The 24,804-nt window shown below is 31.5% G+C and overlaps 1 protein-coding gene across 2 annotated transcripts in view; it reads right to left on the bottom strand.

Moving 5' to 3' along the window:
• Positions 1 to 21,652, bottom strand: part of LOC116777367 (ecdysone-induced protein 78C-like) — a 30,145-nt gene extending 8,493 nt beyond the window's left edge. Inside the window, exons 1-2 of one of the 2 annotated variants that reach the window (XM_032670875.2) lie at positions 21,284 to 21,652; positions 17,621 to 17,664 (exon numbers count right to left, since the gene is read on the bottom strand). In XM_032670875.2, coding sequence (XP_032526766.1) covers positions 17,621 to 17,664; positions 21,284 to 21,342 — 103 coding nt within the window. In that variant the 5' untranslated portion in view covers positions 21,343 to 21,652. Of the gene's footprint in view, positions 1 to 10,767; positions 10,990 to 17,620; positions 17,665 to 21,283 lie in introns of those variants that run through there. The other variant, XM_032670874.2, reaches the window with a different exon arrangement.
• Between the last annotated feature and the right edge of the window lie 3,152 nt (positions 21,653 to 24,804).

Genomic DNA, 24,804 nt, shown 5'->3' with positions numbered 1-24,804 from the left:
TAAAGCATTGAAGTAACTTTATTTTAAGACAGAACATAAATAATTTTTCAATTAAACCTATGCTTTGGTCCAGAGCACGTCGATCACGTTACACTACAAAATGTTACTGTTTGTTGACAAATAAAACTTGTATGTTTGTTTTTAATATTTATCACATGCATATTTACTTCGCTGTGCTAACAATCCGATCTGTCAGAATCCCTTTATAATAGCGCCAGTTTATTCATATATCCGCCGGAATAGAGGAAATGTACAGATTTTTTTGTTTGTTTTTAAACATTGTTATGTTTGTATGATAATAAATATAAATACAGACATGTCGTGGCAATTTTAAGGCTGTATACAAAATAATACGAGTCTAGTTAAAGACAATTAAAAAAAAAATACAAATGACTGGCAGCATAAAAAAAAAATATGTCGACAAAGGATTTCAATTAAAACATATAAAGATGTCACACAGAAACGGCAAAAATTAATACAATAATCAATTAATTAGGATAAATGAGATAATCTTAATTACAAGATCAATTATCGATTTTTCTTTTTCTATTCAATCCTTAAAGAAAAGCGAGTTTAAAAGATATCAACGCGTGTCCATTTATTATCTGTGAACAGAATCGAACGTACCAACAAAAAAAAGGTTTGATACGTAACCATTTAAAATATTATAGTGTTAAATATACGTAGTGTTCGAATAGCCTAAACAGTGACTACTCCGAAACCTTAATGGAAAATGTTTTAAGCTTTTTCATAACTGTCGGCACACGAACGTTCTCTGTTCCCGAATATATTTTCAACATTGAATCGCATTAATGAAACGTATTTTACTATATAGGATATAAAAATAGCTTTAATTGTACGGACGTCTTAAATAAATTATATTTTTTTTATGTATCGAGAATTTAATAAATACAGATTAATTAACTATGCTTGTGATTTTTAATATATTTTATCTGTACGTCTCCGTGATAGGGCTGATTAAAAAAAAATATAGTAATCCCTTCCTTGTGTTGATATTAGCGATTGAATTGGAAACTGCGATGGAAAAGTCATGAAAATAACTATTGTTTTAGGATATTTGTCTTATAATAATTTGTTAACTATATGAAATAAATTAATTGTTGTATAAAAATTCGAAATGTTTATTTGAAATGCACATAAATAGTCGATGTTCATATTTGATGTTGAATATCTGTCAAAGCTACACGAGAGACGAAACCTCTCAGCATTCCATGGAGTTGCAGGGAGAGGAGCTTCGACAGTGCCTGGGACTTGGTACCCAGGTGTAGGTTTAAGGGGCCCCAATCTAACGCGCGTTAAACGCTCACCTCCACCGTCCAAGCTCCTCTCTCTACCTACCAACCTCTTTTAATTATAATAAATATATATTTTGCTTTAGTGTAACGTATGGTGGTAATTATTTAGTCTGTTGAAGTAATTATTTGGTTTAATGCTACGTCATCTCTCTACTTTAACCGGCTTGTCCATGAAGTTGGTAGTGATGTTAGGGCTACTTCTTCTCCTAAGTTGAAACTCACCCTAAAAGCTCTAAGTTCTCAGTGAAGTTGTCGTCGAGTGTTGGACATGAAATATAATATTTATAACAAATCTAAAACTATGAGCTACTTATTATGTACATATATACATTTGCGGAAAATCAATCAAAGACTTCGGCTGTTTATACGAGATCTCCACCTCTGTCTCTCTAGAAAGAGAGAAAAAGAAAAGAGAGAGATAGAGCATGTTACACAATATCACTTGTTTATTTATTTTCACTCGCGACAGTATGTGTTTTTTTATTAGATTTAATTGTAAGTACCTTTTGATGTACCCGGAACTCCCGCTACTTATTTTGTTTAAAGCCTATTTATTTAGTTTTAAACACCTTCAACGTTCACATAAAATCAATTACGAGAGAAAAACAAAAAGCCTATTCGTAAGCTGTAACATTTTAAAGCAACTCTAGAACCAAACTAATTCAGAGCGAAACCTTGTTTGCTTTTGCTTTATAATAACATTATAAAGACTAACTAACTAACTAACTAGACCTGAATTGAACTATTTAAATCTATGTGAATACGGAAAACTGAGTGTAGCATTAACATAACTTTCCAACTAAACTCCACGTATTATGAACGGAAAGAAAAATAAAAACAAAACATTTTAATTGGGTAATCATGCGGTATATTTATTTTTAATGGCAACACCGGTGATCCGTGCGAACTACGTGGGGGGCTCGCTTCGATATTGCTTAATTGAAACAATAAGTTAAGTCTTATCATGCTCGAAACATTGATATCTGATATTATTATTTGATTTGTTGATAATATATAATAATAAAAAGTGTAATAGACGGGAGACTCCAGCGCAGTATATACTTGTGTACGATCGATAAAGCAACGGGTTATGTAAGCTTGGTACTTTCTTCCGCGAATGCTCCATCCTTTTCTAACAAGCTGTGAGTGAAAAGGCTGCCGTCCGTTGATCACGATGATTGGACAGGGCTGCGACTCAGGTTCCGATATATAGATGACTCAATTTAATTAAAATAACATTTATATGGGAACATGTAATGTATATTTAAGAAATCAACGAAAACTATACATATATTAGATGCAAGTTATTATATAAGTTAAATGTTTTGATATCATTTGTTTCTCGTAAAGAGCATCCCGAATGCTCTAAGATGTAATATCTACTTCATACGTCATCGATATAATCTGTGAAATTAACAAAACGCTCAATAATATATTATTTACTTTCTATCCACATTATTATTTTATAATATTATAATGAATTGAAGCTTATACATAAAAGCTTTTCAATATATAAAGCTAGATATACACATGTTATATGTATAACCTAGTTTAGTGTAGTTATGATTTTAGAGTTTCGTCCATTCTATTTTGTGATACGTGTTCACCGTTCAAAGCTAGCTTCAGGTTCCTTAACCAATTGGGTCAGTGGGCAGGTCACCCCATTGTTCGGTTTTCATTCAAACAGCCTAGCATAAATCATCTACAACACTCGACCATATTAATATGTGAATTCGGTACATGGAAAACATTTCCCGTCATGTCAGAATCTTATTTAACATATACATATATATATATATATGTATGCTGTCAACCCTAACGATTTTCCAAAGCAATGTTCGCAGTTCAACAAACTGCGCGCGAGTCGATCATTGAACCTCAACTAACCGTTATTGTATCTCGCTCTCTCTCGTTGCATCCTTTCAAGCTATCTCTTTCTGAAATATCACCTAGCCTCTACGATTATTTCCATTGAAGGTTTAGTACTTCGGAAAATATATCGAGCTATTTACCGCCTGGCAATGTATATCTTATACAATGTTCACTATATTAAAGCAACATGCGCAAACGCAACCAAGCATTCCTAGCAGCTTTCTTGGTTTCCATATTTTAGTCTTCGAAGTAAAGAAGCGAAGCAAAAACTTTATATTGTTTTGATAGGAAACGAAGGAACTGATCAATATTGATGGAGGGATAAAAAAAGGTTGTATGAAAAAAAAAAAGGTTTTAATACATGAATAGCGGTAAATTTATTAAAACACTTCATTGGACGTACCTGCTTATATTTATCAAGTTATTTAAAACCGGTCGGTTACGATGTTTACTTATGTTTTTGTTTTGAACCAAAATTTTAACAAAACTTTGATCGGATTCAAAGAAAATGCTCAAAATCATTTTTTATGACTTTTCGTTTTATTGCATATAATTTATTTCAGTTTGAAATTATAAAAAAATTCCCACAGCCTTCGTCGTGTCTTTTATTCAGCTTACTTAAAAAAAATACAGTCTTTACCCCTAATTTAGTGCCACCTAAATTGCTATACATTTTACTATGTAATTTAAAAACAATTGATTTAATATTATTTTAAATAAATTTCATATTACATAAAAGTTAAAAGCTTTCTCTCAGAGGAAACGTGAAGATTTAATCCTATATTATGATTTTAAATTAGGAATATCGTTGATGTTTCATAGTTAATAGTTAAGGCGAAGTTTATGGCTCAGCGAAATAATACAGAGAGGAATAATTAGTAACAAAGATGGCTTTGTGAAAAACTAACATCGCTCAAAGAATGTCACACAACAAACATCTAGTAGACTGCTATGTTTATAACTATTAATAAGACTATGCTTGATTTCTGACTTCGTTTAGAAATATTTTCAATTCTTTATATATGTTCAATCAGTCAATCTGATCAGAATTTAAATTGACTGGTATCGAATAACTTGCTTCGCCGATCCATCTTATAAGTACGATAGTTATAGTGCATACACTATAGATAAATTGGACACGCATATTAATTTGTGGATAATCGATATAATTATCGATTCAATTAACGTGGCTGACATCAATTAAGGCAAAACAACGAAATTCATTATCACGGATACACGAGACCATTTGGATACAATCTGATAACGAATGCGAATATTGTGTAAATTGATTAGATGAGACAAGTACCTGTTATATATTAAATATTTATATAATGCCAGCGTTTGACACACAGCAGTATTGCCTTTCTTTTTTACCATAATCATTAGACTCCCGCCAAACGACTACGAATTTTCGACCGTTAGTGATATGAATCATTTTAAGTTCCTTGAAGGAAACGAATCAAAAACTCCGTGCATAAATTGCTTTGGTAAATTAAATCCTACTCTCAGTCTAGAAAGAAGTTCCTTGTTTTGGAATTTTCATAAGAAAACAAAACACGATTATCAGTTCACTGTTTACTAGATTAGTTTCTGCAACCATTTTCATTAGTGACAGAAATGGGACGGTACGAATACGGTTTCGATTAGCGAGCCGTAGTAATTGAACAGAACATCCATCAATTTGTATAGAATTTTAGACAACCCATCTGTAATACCGGCGACGAGTTACTTCCGAAAGCCGTGAGTGCATTTCATAGTTCTGCTGTGTGTTAAAATCTCTTCCGAATGTACCCAATACCGATGTACATTTTCCTGATGCGAAAACGACGGTTCGGAGAAAAGTTAAAAACTGGAAATGGAGTGTTCGAGATAAAAGCTACAGCATTGGCGATGTGTAAATTTTGTTTTGCACATTAAGTCGACGTATGCATTGCTTTGACGTACACTGTGATATTAAAAAAGTAAAAAACATATCTCTCTGTTGTTATATATATATATTGATTTTATATACTAAATGTGAAAGGTTGTTTTTCAATTTGATAACAAAATTAAGCAATTGTCACATATTTTTACAATTTATCGCTAACGTCGAGCTTTCTGATAAATAAGCTCTGCGATTACGTTTAGATAATGGAAACCAAATCCCATCATCAACATACAAAAGTGACTTCAGTGAACCGATGACGCGCGTCTGTTTGCGAATAGATGCTTACATCGATAACTAAATCTTAATACAAGGAGTCGTTGAGAGCAGAAAGTTTTGGATAATCAAATCACCTTAAAAGTCTAATATCTAATTCATATAAATATTAATTAGGTTTAAATTTGTTATAGTTTTTTATGCTATGGCTTCTTTCCCGCTAGAATCGTGGAATATTGTGCCAATGTCAACTTTTTTATCTGTTGGACAAATCATGAGTGGAGATAACGCGAAAGGGTTTGTCGAATGGAATAAATACGTTGAATTAGTTATCTAATTATTATAATTTTTTTAATGGAGACTTATTATATATAGGGATTTATTTTTCATTAGAAGCTCATCAACGTCTTGTAACAATAGTACCTACTCATTCAAAATATTAGATTATCAATGGATAGATAGATCATCAATCAATGTTCAATTTTAAATTGATCAAATATATAAAAATAAATATATATTAATTCATGTATGTTGTGATGTTTTTAATGATATTTAGTATATAAGTCAATAGGGGAAATATAACAAATGTATGTGAACGTCCCACCGCATCATCTGTGAGGGCTGGTTTTTATATGTCCAGGACAAAGTTGTTGTGCAGATTCAGAGTCTGCGGCTAGAATTCCAACCACGTTACAACGGAGGCCTGACCTACTTATAATACTTCATATATATTACCAACAATTCTATGTTTAATCAATGTATTTTATGTACTACAGTAGTATGTTGAGATGAAATTAAAACTTTCATTTCTAGATACACAACCGAGAAGAGACTCTGTCAAATTTTTTTTAATTTTTTGTCCATGAACATGTGGCATGCCAGTAAAATGTATTTATTCACACCTTAAAAGTATATCAAAAGAAAACACAGCGTCTAGCGCGTATTAAATGCGTACCATAACTAAATAATTATAATGTAAACGACTTGCATCTCAATATTGCGCATTAAACCTAACACAATAGGTCTGTAGACGTTTTGTGTTGCGACACAGCTATTTCAGATCTCGAAGCTCGACCCCCATTGTAGGCGAAGCATTATGGGGTACAAGATACATAACATTATGTGGCTATAATTAGAAATGTATCATAGCACCTGGAACGCAATTTTCGCCAGCACTGCGAACGTTGTGACGAACAATAGACCTATCGGGTCAAACTAGTTTGATGTACTGTCATAGTAATATTCAACTTGATTGGAATGTCATCAGGGATTACGAAGAAACATTGGTGAACAATTTTTTATATAAAAATAATGAAGTATTTGAGGCGTACATATATTAATTCTACTGAAAATTACAGTCAGTTTAGATTCAAATAAATTGTTAGCCATAAATGTTGGAGCATTGGTTCTGTGAGATTTAATTCGTTTTTATAATAACTATTTTTTCATTTGTCAAGTATTCAATTTGTGTTTTTTTTTTGTGAGATTTTTAGAATTCGGCAACTGTATGGTAATAGCAAATCCTACAAAAGGTTTCGTCTCGTCAAACATAGTTCATTGAAACCAAGGAGCTGTGTAAGGATTCGTTCGTTCTAAATGCTGACAAAGATATCATAATGTTACTTTAGAAGTAAGTGCTCATTATAGACAACTTTTTATTATAAATCAGTATTAGCGGTGGGCGTAAGTATTTCTGTCTGTTATATCAAACGCAAACAAGTTACAGAGTATATGATGTTAAGGCTAATGATGTATGGGAATAGTGTATAAAAATATCGAAGTTTCTGCACAATTTTCTTGGTAAATATTAATAGTGGAACATTTAACAAAGAAAGTAGACATTTAAGAAGAATACAAATGACATATTTAAAGCTATAAATTTATGCTAACGAGAAATAGTTTTTTAATTATTGACAGCAAAGTATTAATTCGCGTGTCAATGAAATATATATATATTGATTGCAACCTTTTTGCAAGATTCTCTATTTTTAAATACTGTAAGGGGGTATGTTTAGTTCTTTGTACAATTTTACCTAATATGTTTATTGTTTAAACGGGTCGCCCGCGGTGGCCGGCGTCTGGGAGTGACTCGGAACGGCAAAGTCATCGTCTGCTGGTGATTGTTCATGGAAGACGCCTGTTTATGAAATTGACCGACGCCCAATTAGCGGTTAACTTCTCATTAACTAGTATCTATCAATTATAATTGAATCAGATTAAATTGTGATCCAATGAAGTTGATCGCGTTTAACAATGAGCGTTGTAGGTCGTCAGCAGGCGGAAAGTGTATTATGTGTTTTGAAACTTACAATTTTGTTAGCCTTATCGGACGGGTTTTATTAAATGACATGTATAACGGGATACTGAAAAATTACACGTCCTTAAAGTCGTTCCGGCGACTTGATTGTCAAAATGTGACAGGTTATGACGCTAATGTCAGGTTGTCAATTTATTTCTGTATCGCCATCTATAAGATAATTAAAATAAATGATTGTTAGATAATAAAGTAAAACTATATTTATAAAGAAATCTATTAAATTATTTTATGTAAATAAAATTCATATATTTTTTCGAATTTTCACACTTTAAACTATTTGCATGTTTCAGCTAACGATTCTAATCATAAAGCTACGTTTCGTTTAACGTAAACAATGAACGAATTAATAAACGATCAATAATTATATTGTATTCAGGAACGCAATGATATGTTGATCGAATTGATTTTGTCTCGTGAAGATATATAGTTCGTGACCATAAACAAATAGCAAGACGAAATTGCAAAAATAATAAAACTTAAATTTGTTAAGGAATGAATCAATATCGAAATAATATAATAAGTAATAAGAATTAAAATAATTAAGTGCAGTGATTATGAACGAGTTGAATGTGACGTTGTAAACAGCTTAGAGCATTTCCTCCAAATTTAAAATCGCTTGCTGAATTTTTTATCCAAGGAATATGAATTACTTTCATCTCATTTCATTGTGACTATTTGATGTAAAAGTTCCTCTATACAGTATTACTTCGGAAAAAAGCAGGTGCGCTCCTTTCATGACATCTATTATAAAATTCCATTTAAAAAATTCCACCTGAACATTATTAAAATGTCGTTTCGTTGTAACTAATGTCAAATATCAAAACCCTAACCTAAGTTAACGTGAAAGTTGGCATACTGTTGAGAGAACACGTCTTCTTATCAGAGGCTTGCATAACGAAAGGTTATTGAACCCGCCTCCCACCAAACCGTTGGATTCGCTAACTTCCGAGCGGAAAACAAAACTGCCTTCGAAGCACATTACCTAATGACTAATATTAGACAAAGTTCATTTTGAATTGTTAATAGTATAGATTTAAGACAAAGAGAGATGAGAGATTTAAAATAGCGATGAAATGAGCCAATTAAACCGTTTTATTTGTCCAATAAAATTATCAATACGTTTTAAATTATTAGTTCATTATAATTCAATTTGTAAAAGAGTTTTAAAGGTATGAAATTTTAGTGAGCTACGAACCTCTAACACTAATTAAGGTGAAGCTGTAATAACAATGTTAATTGGGGTGCCTCTAGCCGCTTTCATACCTTACAGCACTCCGAGAAGGCTTAGCTTACAATTTAATTATACGTTTTTCGAAAAACCGTAAAAGAGCTGGAAAAAAAACTTCAACATGTTTAATATTTTCAGTTAAATAATTCATTTAAATAACGTCTACATTTGAAAGTTAAGAAAAAGGCGAACATAATGTTACGAATAATGAGTCTGTTATAATTTTTAATGGGGTTACAATTATATTTTTTAAATAAAGTACTAGCAATATTAAATATAAACAGACAAAGGAAGCTAGCCACAAGTACAGTATAAATTGGGAGGAATCTTTACAAACTTTTAATTTCATACCTAAAGTAAATAAATTCGTAAGAAAAAAAATAGGATTTATTTTTCATAACTAATTGGTTTTTCACGATTTTATCCCACAAAATACCAATAAATCGAAAGTTGGAAATTTCGCGGATATAAGGAAATTTTTAGAGGCGTATTTGTTTTGCTTGTATTTGGATAAATAATAGAAAGAATATTAAAACCTCTATTAAACGAAAAACATTATATTTGTGTTTTATAATTGTTTTAAACTTTGTTTGTGATCGTGTGGGAATGTCTGTGTATTGGGGTCAGTGAAAGATATTATAATGCTATAACTTTTCTAAATATTTCAAACATTATTAATTGCTACATCAATATCGAACGTTCTAAGAATAGACCACCCTCAATGGATATATCCATGGGCAGAAACCAATTTATTTATATAAATTATGTTTTCTGCCTGACAATTTTAAATTATTTACACCGCTTCTGTCTTCTATAGATGTATTTAAATTCACTTAATTATCTCATGTATCAATAAGTGTCAATTGAAATAAATACTCCATGCGACTTTAAAAAACTGGTCGAAAAAAAAAAAACAAATTAAGAGAGCTACTGAAAAAAAAAAAACGGAGAGTACTTTTTAAAAAGTGCGGGTTTATTCGGAATATATTTGAGTGAATTAAATGATCAACAAAAAAAAAATGCAAATTTTTATAATTTATTTCGTGTCAATCATGACAAGACATTAACATAAGTATCTCATATTCAATTCTGGCAGAAGTACCGACGCAACGATCCTATAATATTAATATTAATTAACAATCAGTCATTTAACTTCCCAGTACTCCGACAGGAACGGTGGGATGTAAACGTGAAATGAATAAAACTGAAAGAGATGAGAATTAGAAATTCTTTGACGTTTTTTTTTCCGATTCGATTCGACCGGACGTCGTGTGACGTTACTGCTTTTCGGAACATGTAAATCTGACTGAAAACATGGACATTTATTTGGTGATCTAACTGTATATTTGATTGACATTGGCCTTTTTTATGTGGAATCAGATGTAGCGTTACATCGACACGTTTGTTATAGGAATCGATCAATAGCGCTCACTTTTATTATCTTCCGTAGAAAGTAGCCTTTATTTTTTTGACGGTAATGCTAAATTAAATTGTTTATATTGTTTTTATATTAGATCATGTAGCCATGCGCCGGCGCATATCATCTGTGTTTCGATGTTTTTCGTTTCGCGAGCTTTTCTCTCCTTATTTACATATATAATAACATTCATACACACAGATCAATTCAAAATATACATTATAAGTGTCATATGTCGATGCTGAATATTTTATAAAAACTTATGAATATATGTTTATATATATTAAAAAATAATAAAACAGCAATTTTTTTCTTTTTGAAAGGAATCGCAAGCGCAGCCTGAGTTTTATTTTACCAATCAGAATATTATAGCGAAGTTTAAATAAAAAAAAAAAACGGAGAGAATGTTAGAACTTGTAAACGTACTCACCAAAAGCAATGAACATACGGAATAATACATAAAACACATAAACACACCTTGTTTCTGCTGTGAAGTTGTGGTCTCTTTGTCAATGAAAGTGAGAGCGAATTCACTGTTTTCAATGTTCAGAGTTGGTGCGTGAACGCATGAAGCGGGTATGCCGCCCCACACGTCCATATTCCGAGCATACCATAAGTGTTCCAATACACCCGCCGCCTTCCGCGTACCGAGTCGCACTGAACGCCAAAGCTTTTATAACAGAGCTTGAGAACCCGCCGCGACCGGCCCACGCGCCTCTTCATACATCAGTGACACTTAATATACTGACAATTCATATTATTGATAGTTAATGTTCACAGAACAACAGATTGTTATGTCACCGTTTACTTGATGCTGTTATTGTTAGGCGTTATGCGTCCGTCACTCGAGACGCTGTAGTTTTATAGTTGGCTATACATTTGTACTAACACATGATCTATTTTGGGACATAATAAGATAATATATACATATATATATGTGTACATAAAGATGTCGGGGTGAAACCTTCAAAACACTTATTGAATTTCAAGCCACAATTTGTAATTCTTATAAGAGCGCTGCTGTCGATGACGCGGGCTCGTCGCAGCAAAAAATACTGTTTTTCAATAACTATGTGTACTTTTAAAGTAAATATTATTTTGTGTTAATTATAAAACGTATCGTCGATAGTTGAACAACAAGGCGGCTCGATATCAAATTTAAATTTGTTTAAAAAATATAAAACTCTAAAACCGAAAGTCAACGTGGAGAAATTTTATTATTGAGTTTGAAAAAATTTACAGAAGAATCATAATAAAAATTAGAAACTTCATTTTAAATATACATATGCCATGGCTGAATCATTTAAGTCTTGGCATATGTAGTGATATTTTTTACTTCTACTTCTCCGTTTACTCCTTCTAGTTCTTCAAAAATCTGTCACGTTGGGTAATTTGATAAATTTTATATATATTTTTATACTTTCAGTTGTGCCGTTTCGATTATCTAAACTATTTTCCATACTGACATTGTTATCTAATCTGATTTGTATAAAGTTTTAATTTAAACACTCGCTGACTAGACTAGAATATATACTGGGTAAATCGTTACACATTGAATTACATACTTATACCTAATGACTTGTCCAATAAATAAGTATGACAATAACTCCGTTTTGATTTGCTAAATTGATACAATTATTTTTTAACTGTAGACTACTTTAGGGAAATGATTTTGAAAGACATGGTAACATTTCCATTTTTATATTACTACAATCTGTAACGATAAGGCTCAAATAGTCCAGTCATTTAAGCTTAAATTAGGTAAGAATCTCGGAATTCGAGATACCCAGCTGTCAATACTTGTATATTGACGCCCTAAAAGTTGTCTCAAAACCTACATATAGTAGGGTGTAAGCTACTATTAAATTTCAAGGTCAAAGGTCACAAAAATCGGTTTTTTGCGTTTTTTTTGGAAATACCTCATTTCCTACGGGTTTTTTGCTATTTGTATTTATTATCAATATTGTACACTACAAAATTCTCTACAAATTTTGTTTAAATTTTTTTTTATACGGTGAACCGTTTTCGAGATAGAGGGCGGAGAGCGCGCGGTCATAGTATCACTGCAAATATTACTACTAATGAGATGATGTGGATGTTCTTATTGTTGAAACTGTAATTGAAGAATCAAAGTCTAAAAAAATTGTACTTATAATAGGACAAGATATTGATTTACTTGTCATTTTAATTGGGCGTATACTGTCTTACGAACAAGAAATTTTCTTTAAATAAGTTGGGAAAGGTAATGTAAACACGGAGATATACTCGACTAAAAGTTTTGATAATTATCCTCATTCGAAAAAACATATTTTATTTCTGCACGCATTAAGTGGCTGTGACACGACTCCTGCGCTTTTTAAAAAGGGAAAAAAATCATTTTTAAATGTTTTTGAGATACTGACAAATTTGGATGAACTAGCTGCAGCATTTGGGGAAGAAAATTGTTCGGCCCAGAGATTATTAGAGAGTGGAACTCAAACCTTATTGGCAGACTATAATGCTCCGAAATCTGTGAAAAGTCTCGATCATCTTCGTTATATGCATTACGTCAAGTCTACAAAACTTAATGAACCTGTGCAGCTTCCAAATATTCCACCAACAAGTGCAGCTGCTCCTCAACATTTCAACCGTGTATATTATCAAGTTCAAACTTGGTTAGGACATGATTTGGAACCCCAGGTGTGGGGTTGGGCATTGCGAAACGATTTTCTGGAGCCTATCATGACAATTTTACCACCTGCTCCAGAAAATTTGCTGAATACAATTTTCTGCAACTGCAAGAGTGTTCGTGGTTCGCGATGCGGATGCAGGAAAGCGGGTCTGCAATGGTCTTTAGCTTGTGGCCAATGTAATGGGCAAGCATGTCTCAATGCTCTACCATATCAGAGCGACATTAACGAAGATGGAACCTTTGACCCCGAAATCATGGAAAACTTGAGACAAATGTCGTTAAGGACGATGATGAAGACCAGTTTGAAATTTACCAGCAGCCAGAAGACGACGATGAAGAGGAAGAAGATGATTAAAATTATAAATTGTAGTTTTTGTACCCTTTATTCCATTTCTTTACTTTCAATAAAATTAAATGTATTCAATGATATTTTTTAATAAAAAGATTAATTCATAATTTATTTGTTTTTTTTTTCATCTTGTAAGAAGTTATAAATATTAATTAGGTTAAAATTCAAATATAATTCCTATATTTTCATTAACAATTCTGCAATTATATGGGCAGGTAAGTGTTGTTAAATAAATTAATGCTGAATAAAAAGTGGATAAGTTAGGAAAAAAATGATAAAATATGATATAATAGTTAATAAAAATTTACAAATATTTATAATCATTGACTTATCGATAGTTCATCAACTAAATATGGCGTTTTTTCGACCGGAGGCACCGGTTGACCTGAAGTGATGCTGTGACCGCGTGCTCTCCGCCCTCTATCTCGAAAACGGTTCCCCGTATAAATTTTTATTTTAAACAAAATTTGTACAGAATTTTGTATTCTACAATATTGATAGTAAATACAAATAGCAAAAAACCCATAGGAAATGAGATATTTCCAAAAAAAGCGCAAAAAACCGATTTTTGTGACCTTTGACCTTGAAATTTTATAGTTGCTTACATCCTACCAAATTTAGGTTCTGAGACAACTTTTAGGGTGTCAATATACAAGTATTTACAGACTTACAGCTGGGTATCTCGAATTCCGAGGTGAACTTAGTATAATGACTGGACTACAAAAGGACTCGTATCCAGAGTCGTAAAAAATTTACAAAAAAAAACATATTTTACTACATATTTGTCTAATAAAGCAATCTCACTATTTTGACGTATCTGACAATATTTTTTTTAAATAAATCAATATTAAGTATAGTTCCAAACAGCCGTTTGAAGTTTTGTTTATTAATCTTCGTATTATCTACTAAAAATTGACTAATACATATACGTAAATACAAAATAAAAACATTAAATTAACATGCACATTGTATAAGAAATTAACATATATTTTTTAGAAGTATATAAAAATCAGAAAGTTTTAAAGCGACCTATTTTTACCCGCGCCATCTTTGCTCTGAGATTGGTTACTCGTCTAAAATTGTATCTCTAAGTATACAATATTTTATACATATATATATTTCTTTGATAACATTAGAATAGAATTTTCTAGTTTCAGAAATCAATATCCTTAAAATTATAACTGTGTATCGTTTTCAGTAACAAAGCGGCCCAGTTTGTGTCAAGGATCTATACTTATATAATTTCATTAATAAAATACTGTGGTTAGCGAGCTTTCAATATTTCGACACCGTGCGAACCAGCACGTTTCACATAAAAGCGACTGTAGAATAATTTACCAGTGTGGCTATTTCATAGGTGGAAAGGCAGAAGACATGTAAATTTCACTAGGTTTACTCACAAACTGAATTTTAACATAAAATATAGAATAAAATCATCAATCGTATCTATTTTGATGAACTATTAAAAATATACGAGAATAATTCCCTTTGAGACAAGTACTGGGCTGCATCTCATTTTTAATTCTGTAGCTCTTCCAAGTGAGAGAACGCAGACTTGTATTACGAACTTCCTTGCTCATACGAAACCGCATTTTATCAGACATTACGCTAATTATATTTCCTTATATTTTATGAAAGCATTTGAATACCACGTATGAAAAATTCAAATCCAATTTAGGTGCCTTCAAAGCGAACTGACTGTAATAGAATTTGTGGAGCCTAGCCATTGCAGTAGACTACTGAGTCTACTGCTATGTACGTACATCCGATTTTATGTAGTTCACGTTACACTACTTGTATATAGCAGTGTTAGTATAGAAAACTAAATAAATAATAAGAATCGAGACACGCTGGCGACATAGCTTTATTTATTTTTTAAATATTAATTGGCATGTTATAATTAAATTACGAGCATGTAAAAAAATATATATTAGACTTAGACTTAGACTTAGACTTAGACTTAGACTTATGTATATATTTGAAATATTAAGCCATGGACAACAATGTATGGATCTAAACAAAAGCTGTTTATTTTAGTGTATCGTAAAATTTAATTAAAATGAATTGTGCAATCTCAGGCTATGTGTACTTGTGTCATGTAAAAAGCCCAACTCGCCATGGCGTTTGCGCAGAAAGCAAACTTATACAGTTCAATGAACCCGGTATAGCTGTTAGAAAGTAATTTAAATGAAATTCAACCTTATAATGTACGAAGATGATTTGAAATTCACTGGCTGGGAAGCGGTATGAGTGTTAGCATCTAATCAAACTTGTTGACGCGCACGAGCAATAAACTTTGTACTCTATGTCTTTGTTATAGAGTTAACATTCCTTTAATCCGGCTGAGCGAAGGTTCTGCAAAGCAGTGCCATTAGTGGATAGGCCAAGCTGTCTCGTAAGATTTGCTGATAACAAAGATTAAGTTCAGAATTAGTGCTGGAGGTGGCTCTTCGACACACAATATTATAAATGTATTTTATGTTAAGTCTTTGATATTTCAATTTTACTTATAATCAACTAAAAATCTATTACGCGCCACTAATTAACCCTTGCGTTATAAGGTCATTAATATATATAAATTTAACTTTTAAATCATCAAATTAATTACTTTTATGTTTAGTAACGTACCTATAATATCTCGATCAACCCTAAGTACCTCTTCGAATGAATGTTTTCATATTCATTACATTGTTAAACGAAAAAATGTCAGAAATTATTCGTTCCTTATAGATTGCTATACATAGTTGAGGTCAATATATCCCATAGCTAAAGCCTTAGCCGGTCCTAGAAGATACATAAAGTGTTTTACCTTACATAGCAGATAGTACAGAGACTCGAGGTTGGTATGTTTATCTGTTTTATACTAAATAACTAGTAAATTTAGTCACAGCTTAACCCTTGTCATGGTTAACTAAAATAAACTAGTGTTATTCACATTAAGTCGGGAATTTTTTTTTAAACAATTAATTGTCTGGTAAAGAAATTACTAGCAACCGCAAAGTTGTTAGTGTATCACGTCACTATATAAGGAGTTGAACAGTTTTTCAGTGATAACTATTCTCATATGATTAGTATTAACGTAAATTATTTAATGACAAACGGCAAAACGCTTCGTATCCAGTGTGACTATGCAAACTTGTGCTAAGCATGCAAACTAAATATGACGTAATATAATTTTAATTTTGTTTTAATAAATACAACACATGAATTTACTTCAAATTCATATCATATTATCATAAACATATTTGATTATTTTTCACATGCGGAAGACGATTTCAAAATGTCTGTCAGTGTGTCTGGTCTGGTGGGGACAGTAAGTTTAGCTGGTGCGTCCTGACCTTAATTCATTGAAGTTACGTTGAGTGATGATGATAGTGAGGGGATCTCAGGTGATGATGAAGTTCTAAACAAATATCCTTTACAATAATCTTTCATATACAGAATTCTCGTTGCACAAGAATCTGTCTGGAATCGTATGCAGACGGTAGTTTTAGCTAATGCGAATTTTTGTGATCATATATGTGTGTGATGTTGCATGTATGCTTTAGGATATTATCACTAAAAAATACTTGAAGGATTTTGATTGAACTTTAGAGTAAAGCAGCTCAGATATAAGCTATAACTTAACATTTGTATCTTGTATGAAGTCGGGTGACAGAGACTGTATGCTGGCACTGCCGGTTGCTTATTGATTTAAAATATTTATCATTTAAATACAGTCCATAAATTACTTTCTGAGCCATTTCCAGCAAATAATAGGTTGCTTTAAACTAGTAACTTTAATGTTTCCCAACTCTTACGTCGCTCGTGTCTGTACATGGTCTTATATTAAAAACGTTCCCTACATCTTGGTCTCTATGGCAACAAACTCATCAAAATGAGTATAAAACTCTACTATCATTTCCTCGCGGTTAAGGAACATCAAATAATCTAGTCACAGACTCTTTCATCTCGTCTCTCCATGATCACAGTTGCTATTGTTTAAAGGAACCCGAGCCATCGGGATTGTGAAGTAATAAATCAATAAAAGAGCTTAGTCTCTGAAAAACTTAGGTCACCTTGTATTTAAAAATATAGTTTAAATATAGTTCAAAACAATTATATAATATCTAGGTTACAGCATTTTATTTGAAACAACATCTATCGATCTCGATATTTCATCAAAGTTACGGTCTATAATCGTCTTTTATGAAATATTAATTCGCCTATAACTGGGAATATCTATAATTGTCGTGTTTCACGAACCGCAGCATGAGTCATATTATAAGCTCTATATTGTAGTACTAATTTACGTTACATTTTATACTTGCCTGGAGAGTTCCCTGAAATCGGCGACTCGGGATCTTCACGGAATCTGTAATGTGAAATAGTCGTCAGTTTATTATAACGGAAACAATTAACGATTCAATCGAGATCATTTTAAATCGAATATAATAATATGAAAATAAATATAGCTACATCTTGTGTAAATATTTGAGTAAACAGATAAAAAATGCGATTTTAACGTAGACTCGAACACTCGATATTAAATAAGGCAAAATATTTGCTTTGTTACGACGCGAGTATTATATATAAATAACATTGACATTTGTTACTAATAGTTAATTTTAATAAATTTAACAGAGTTTTAAACAAATCTTTCCGTTCTGCGTCCCCTGTTTTATGTCTGTTTAGTTGCCTTTTACTTATAACTTTTACAAATACCTTACATGACATTATAAAAAAGCTAATCTGATATTGAATTGTATACTTCATATATATATAAAATTGATGTAAATATGAGATCTAAGACTTTCGCCAGTTTAGTTCCGTGATCACGGTTGCTGAAAAGTAACCTAAACGTCGGGAGAATGTAGTTTTAACAAAAAAAAAGCACGCGTATTATAACCGAAAAATATTAGTTACATTTAAAGTTATGTAAATGTTTCTGTTTTAACTACAAATATCACAGAAGTGAACCTAAAGCATGTTAATATTAAAGCTTTTACATAGATACCTCATTCGTTGCCGTTTCACTTAAGTATCTGACCTATATAATCCATAGACATTACAAAATTTCACTTCTGTCACATAAGAAAACCTTAAAACGCCTCAATAATTAAAATACGAATAATAGGACTCCCTTTTTATACATGTTTGTGAATATAACAACTATTATCTATTTATATAAAGGCGAAATATCGAAAAACTAATAAATTGTTCGAGTACCTACTGATAAATTAATAAATATATTAATATTTCTATCTAACGGGAATTATTATTAATTCGCACATCCATCTCAATTCCCATCGATTAAAAAGCAATAAAGCTATTTGAGAGCGTACCGATGCTCTAGTTATTTATTAAATTTTAATTATTATAGAAATTTTTTTTCATAAAATTCAAAACTAATTAGAAGCGGGAATCAAAGCGTTGAACAGTTTTAAAAATGTGCATTTTTTTTTTATTGCAGCCGGAGCTATATTGAAATTTTCGCATCGGAAAGCACATTGTTATTAAGTATCCGCTTCTAAAAAGAAATTTCCCATATCCAGCAATGAAATTATATATCATTATAGAATTTTATCATTGGCTATATTTTTAATCTTCATTAAATTATTGAGGGCCAGCTATGGAATGAAAAGGAAATTTTAAAATTAGAATGCTAACAAAAAAAAAATAATACAAATATTTCCGTCCGACATATGTATACATCGATGTGCGTTACAGTCTGGGTAAAGAAGAGCATTATCAATATGGTTTGAGATCCTGCATAATGGTGAGCATATTGACCTCGCATTATTATTTTATGCCGTAAACTTTACAATATGAGACGAACAGAGCCGCATGAGATAAATATTTTTTATATGTATAGAATATATATTTGGTTTCGTGAATAAACAGGGCCAGTAGGTTACGGGGGAGTCTACAAAATCAAGGACGAATTTGCTTTTTTCGATAGCTTTTTCCGTCAGCCGAGGCAGAAGTGCGGCGGACCTATGAAATTTAAATTGTAAATTTACAAAAAATCACTTATGCATTAAACTCGATGTCGATATTTTTCGAGCGCAGTGTTGAATTATATTCACAAATTCATCCGTAACAAAGACAATATCGAAACGAAGAAGTATTTAATGTGTGTGTGTGTTTTTTTTTTAAACTGACATGAAGGTTCTATAATTAATGAGGCGCGAACAAATCTTGTAAAGAAAATAGATCACAATAGTTTCTATATTGTCATTATTTATCATTTAATAGTAACAAATGGGAGAGTATATAATAATGTTAAATGAGGACATTTGAAGACAGAATATATAGATTAGAATAATGTTTGAAATGACAAATGACATTCGTTTGAAAGAGGGAAACTGCCTTGTATTGCAATCACACAATTATTGACGATATATCAAACAACTCGCTAGAATAGGAATTTAATTTGAATTTATTAATAATTCTAACGGATTTTATTTACGTAACATTTAAATATTATTAATTTATCCAATTATAACCACATATATCATGATATAAATTATATAAATTTTTTTTTAATGTAAAACATATATATTTTTACAGATAAATTCGTAGAAAATATCCGCTCGTCTCTGACCTGGAAATCCGGTTAAGCGTACCTACTCGTTAAGTTACTTCCTGCCGCCTTTTAGTTATTTCAAATAACGTTCACTGAAAGCTAGTTAATGTGGAAATAACAAAATAGGTGTTATAATATTTATATAATATATTAAACACAAAAATGTTCAATACTTTCATATAGAATTTTTAAATAATTATATAAATTATCAATATATATTAGAGTATAAAATCATTAAGACGGAATGTAAGCTCATTGGATACGATGTGACGTCGCACATAAAAAAGTACATGATAAATTTATCTCATGGCAACACCGAGGGAGGAGGGGTAATCGATTTTAGGGTAATTGCGTCCATGTGAATTATAATAATAACATATTGTTATAGAATTGCATTTCTATATAAAAGAAAAAAAATATATACGAGAAGAATAAACAAAGGAAAAAATATAAATATTTGCTGTTATTATTTCAAGTGTATCATAAAAGTACATCTGTCGTTTTATTTATAATTTATTTATTGGTTTATAAATATATTCAGTTTTCATGGTCGTGTTTTATACGACCAGGCAAGTGTTACATATACAATTCTCGTCATTATACGGAATAGCCCTTCGGCTTGCATTACGTGCAGTGGTATTAAATTTAGTGACAAAGGAAAAATATGACGTTTACCAACATTTCACAGATAGGATGTGACGCCATTAAAAACGATAAGGAATAAATTTAGAATCGATAATGTTTTATTTATAATACAAGCTGATATTACGGCCTGGGAGTCAAACAGGGACGTTTGCTAATTGAGAAATTATTTATCCAGGGGCTACAGTTATTTCTGATACATGTGACTGCGTATCGGATTATAGTATATATATATGAACTTCAATTGTAATAAAAAAAAATATATTTTATATATAATATCATTTATAGTATTTGTTGATTCTAATGATTTGTTTTGATTTTGTGCGAACACATTTTAACACAACAAAATGCAAACGCTAGTCAGGTTTAAGAGCTATTGGATACATAAATCCTACTTTCTTTTCCATAGACAATAAGTCCAAGCCTAAAAACATTATACGCTTCCGGGAGAGTCCTTAATTTTAATACAGAAACATTTTTATTGCAAAACGTAATGTAGGTCAGCCGGAAGAATGGTAACCCGATAATTGGGACAAAGAAATATAAAGGTTAGGGGGACCTAATTAGGATTTTATTCGGCGACCGCATCCCAAGGCCGGGATAGAGCGCTTGACAGTGACCTTGTTTCCAATACACATAATAGGTATACATTAAATGATCGTAACGGTACAGCCCGAACAGCGAAGGACGCTCTCAAGGCCACAAGCCAGATGATGTCACTATTGATTGGCGCTATCTATACACATATAAGACTAGCACTCACGTGTATAGATCATCCGCTAAGGTGGAGGAACTCGCGTCCACCAGCACCGAACAGCTCATAACTGCTGATGTGATCGCTATGACACAATCAATTTATACTCTCATGGTACGACTCCAGCCCTGGTGCTGTCTGTGTATCTGGAGCAAGATATCGCATGTCGACACACGGAACAAAACAAATTTCAACGTTTACACCGTGTTTCCGGATGAAAATCAGAATTATAGGCCTAGGGCGGGCATTGCGATGTGTCTCTGTAACGTCGTCTGTAACCTTGTCCACTCCAAACGATGTACATTTACAGAAAGCCTCGCCATCATTTGTTGTACGATGGGATGTCTAATATCATTCTCAAGACGACATAAGAATTTGACAATACAACCGTGTCACCCGAACAAATCGATGTGGTTCGTTTACCAGTATATGTGGTAGAAGATATTTATAAAAATAAACAGCCGCCCTTACAAAGTCACTGTATGAGCTTTGTAGGCTAAGCCGCATGCGCGTGTTTAACCTTGAGAATATTTCCCGGTTCATGGACAAAAACTCTGTCACCTGTCTTCTAGGTCAATGTGTTTTGAGTACCAAGTACCTATCCTAAACTATGGGATTTGAGCGCACTTAGCGGCCGCATGACACAAAGAACGCTGTGAAACGTAATTAAAACTTAAATATCTCTGGCATTGAAACACATTTATTTTAATTAATACAGATTTTAAATAGAAAACACTAAGAAAATGTCGTTTTATTTATATAATCTACTAGGCGATTTATTTTATTACAATTAGATTTTCATATAATTGTACTTTGTTTCTTTTAGTACTTTGCATAAATAATAAGCACATTTATGATAACAGAAACGGAACGATTAACAAACAAAATTAACTTTATATATTACAGTCTAGACATTAAAATTTTATTACCGTTGAAGTTCCTACATTCCACTAATTATTCACTCATATGGATCTAGTTTCTTGCACCGCTAGTGCCATCAATATAAATTTTGTTTAAAAGTAAGACTTTATTTAACATTCTACTAAAAATTTACCCCAAAAATCAAATACCAACACGCCAGCCTTATTATTTGAGACAGTTAATACTGATGAATAAACATTCCTCGGTACCGCAGCCTCTTTTCCCCACATATCTCTATCGAAATTAGCGTAAATAGTTATTTATTTTAAATGGCATTATATTGATTACCTATGCCATTTTTAATAAATAAAAAATAAAAGAAATACATCTTTGAATATAAACATATTTTTGAAAGAGGAACGTTCTGACCAGCGATTTGATTGGACTAAACAAATCACAAACCGTATGGCCAAAATTATCATAGTCATAATCGTGACACATACAATAATGGTCATTGACAGCAAAGTCATATAGGATGGGTGATCGTTTTAACTATGACAACAAACAAATGACTTAAGCTCCGTTATTCACATCATGCAAGCATAGAACTTAACTATTTTTACTCACAGACTTGCCCATTAGGGGCTCGAAGTTAAATCCTAAAGCCAGGTAGGTACAACAATTAGCAATTCAGCAACTCAATTAGGCTTTTAGTTTGGCGGACTGTTTCACGAGGCTGTATTAAAAAGTTGAGACTAAACCATATATCGCGTATTAGACACAAAGGTAGTGTTTATAATACTCTTAATTAAAGTCGTACTGACATTCCTCGGATATTTGTATTTTAATAATAAATTAGTTTACGGATGCAGCTATCCAAAACACGCTTTGCTGCCCATTAAATATTTTACTAAATGAAGTTCCCTGGGTGATAAGGAACAGTATTTTTTTATTGTTCAAGTTCATTATGGAAGTCATTTATTTTCACCTTTTTTTTTAACCTATAAAGGACTATTCTATTTCCGATGGAATCCACTTTTTATAGGTTCATAGCTTTAGCATTCTTCCAGTCTCGCTGGCGGATATTCATTTTAATTTTTTATATTCGTCGGATGAGAGAAGTCTGATTGACCTGAAGTCGGAGTAGGGTATATTAAACTTAATTTGACGTCTAAGAACTTTTCGTTAATATATAATTTGTATGCTTACGAACCCTAAGTTGACAACGTCACAGTACACGGAGCGTTAAAAGTTCTTCATTCATAAATCTCCGTAGTAGATATAGTTTTAACGTAGTTAATTAAATGAGAACAGTAGTAGTGTGTAGTGTGAAAAATTGAAATTATGCAAGGCATTCTAATCTGTATTACAAAATGACGAGAAAAACATAATTCCGAAATATCATTTTTATCAAGAAATGGAAAAAATTAAAGTCGCCAGTCACTTTTTACAAAAATTTTATGTGAACTAATTCCTTTAAAACAATAACTTGTATTGTATTTAAATATTATTGGTTTAATTAAACTTCTTTAAGTTTTCACTATTTAAAATCAATATAATATGTATGTACACGCAAACATTCATTACGAATTTGTTTATTTTTTAAACAACTGGAAACCATATTTGTGAATTTACTGTTATCAAGATAATTGCTAAGATTCGCAAATAAAAAAATATAGTTTTCAAGCTCATACTAAATAAAATTGTCCACTAATTTCAAACTCTTCGTACACATAAAACCCGTATTCTTTTATTATTTTTAAGTTTTATAAACATTATAACTATACAACCTGCACACTGATTATGCTTGTATTGTCTATGGATTTGAAAATCAAACGACAGACTTTCATTGTTGACTTATTTCAGATTTAAATTAATGCCTTTATTCCATTCGTCACACTCCTTCGTGTTTTCTCCACACAGAACTCAAGATTATAATTCATCCAACAAATAAAAACAAATAAAAACATTTGCAAGATATTCAACAATTCCAAAACGAATGAAGCCATAGATCAAAAAAGAAGATTGTCCATTAAGATAATAAAATATTCAGATATTTACTTCTAAAAGTCATCATAATTGCTTGTATCATGGAACACACTGGGTATAGTGTTGGCTAGAAATGAAGCTGGCCAAATTTAAGAGTTCGATCAGATTTAAAATAGAAATATCAACTAAAACTTAGTTTAATTATTTTTTGTCACTATTTCTGACCCTGAATTATTTTTTTTTTTTAATTTTTCAAATTATAACAAAGCCCTAATTGATACTCATACAAAGGAATTGACAAATTAGTAGTAATTAATAATAACATAGGAGACAAAAAAAAATTGGGTAAAAACTAAAAAAGTTTAAACACGTGTAACAGATTAACCCACATGGATAAAAAAAAATTAATCAATTTATTATTACTTCCTACCAATCCCATAAAATAATATTTTTTAAAAGCCCTCCTAAAATACAATAAGAAATGCTATTTATTAGTATCTTATAATTACTTTAAATAAAATCTTTCAAAAACTTTTAAATATTTTTGAAGGCACATGTTATATTTTTTGTTAACGATTTGCCAAAACACCTAATTCAAACAATAAACTAGACTTCCACGATATAAATACTGAATTATTTAGATTTATATTTCATTGTTTTAATAGAAAACTCTTATAATT

This window comes from Danaus plexippus, chromosome Z, assembly GCF_018135715.1.
Source record: "Danaus plexippus chromosome Z, MEX_DaPlex, whole genome shotgun sequence".
NCBI lineage: Eukaryota > Metazoa > Arthropoda > Insecta > Lepidoptera > Nymphalidae > Danaus > Danaus plexippus.
The sequence above is the reverse complement of the archived record's forward strand: the minus strand, read 5'-3'. Positions and strand labels throughout refer to the sequence as shown.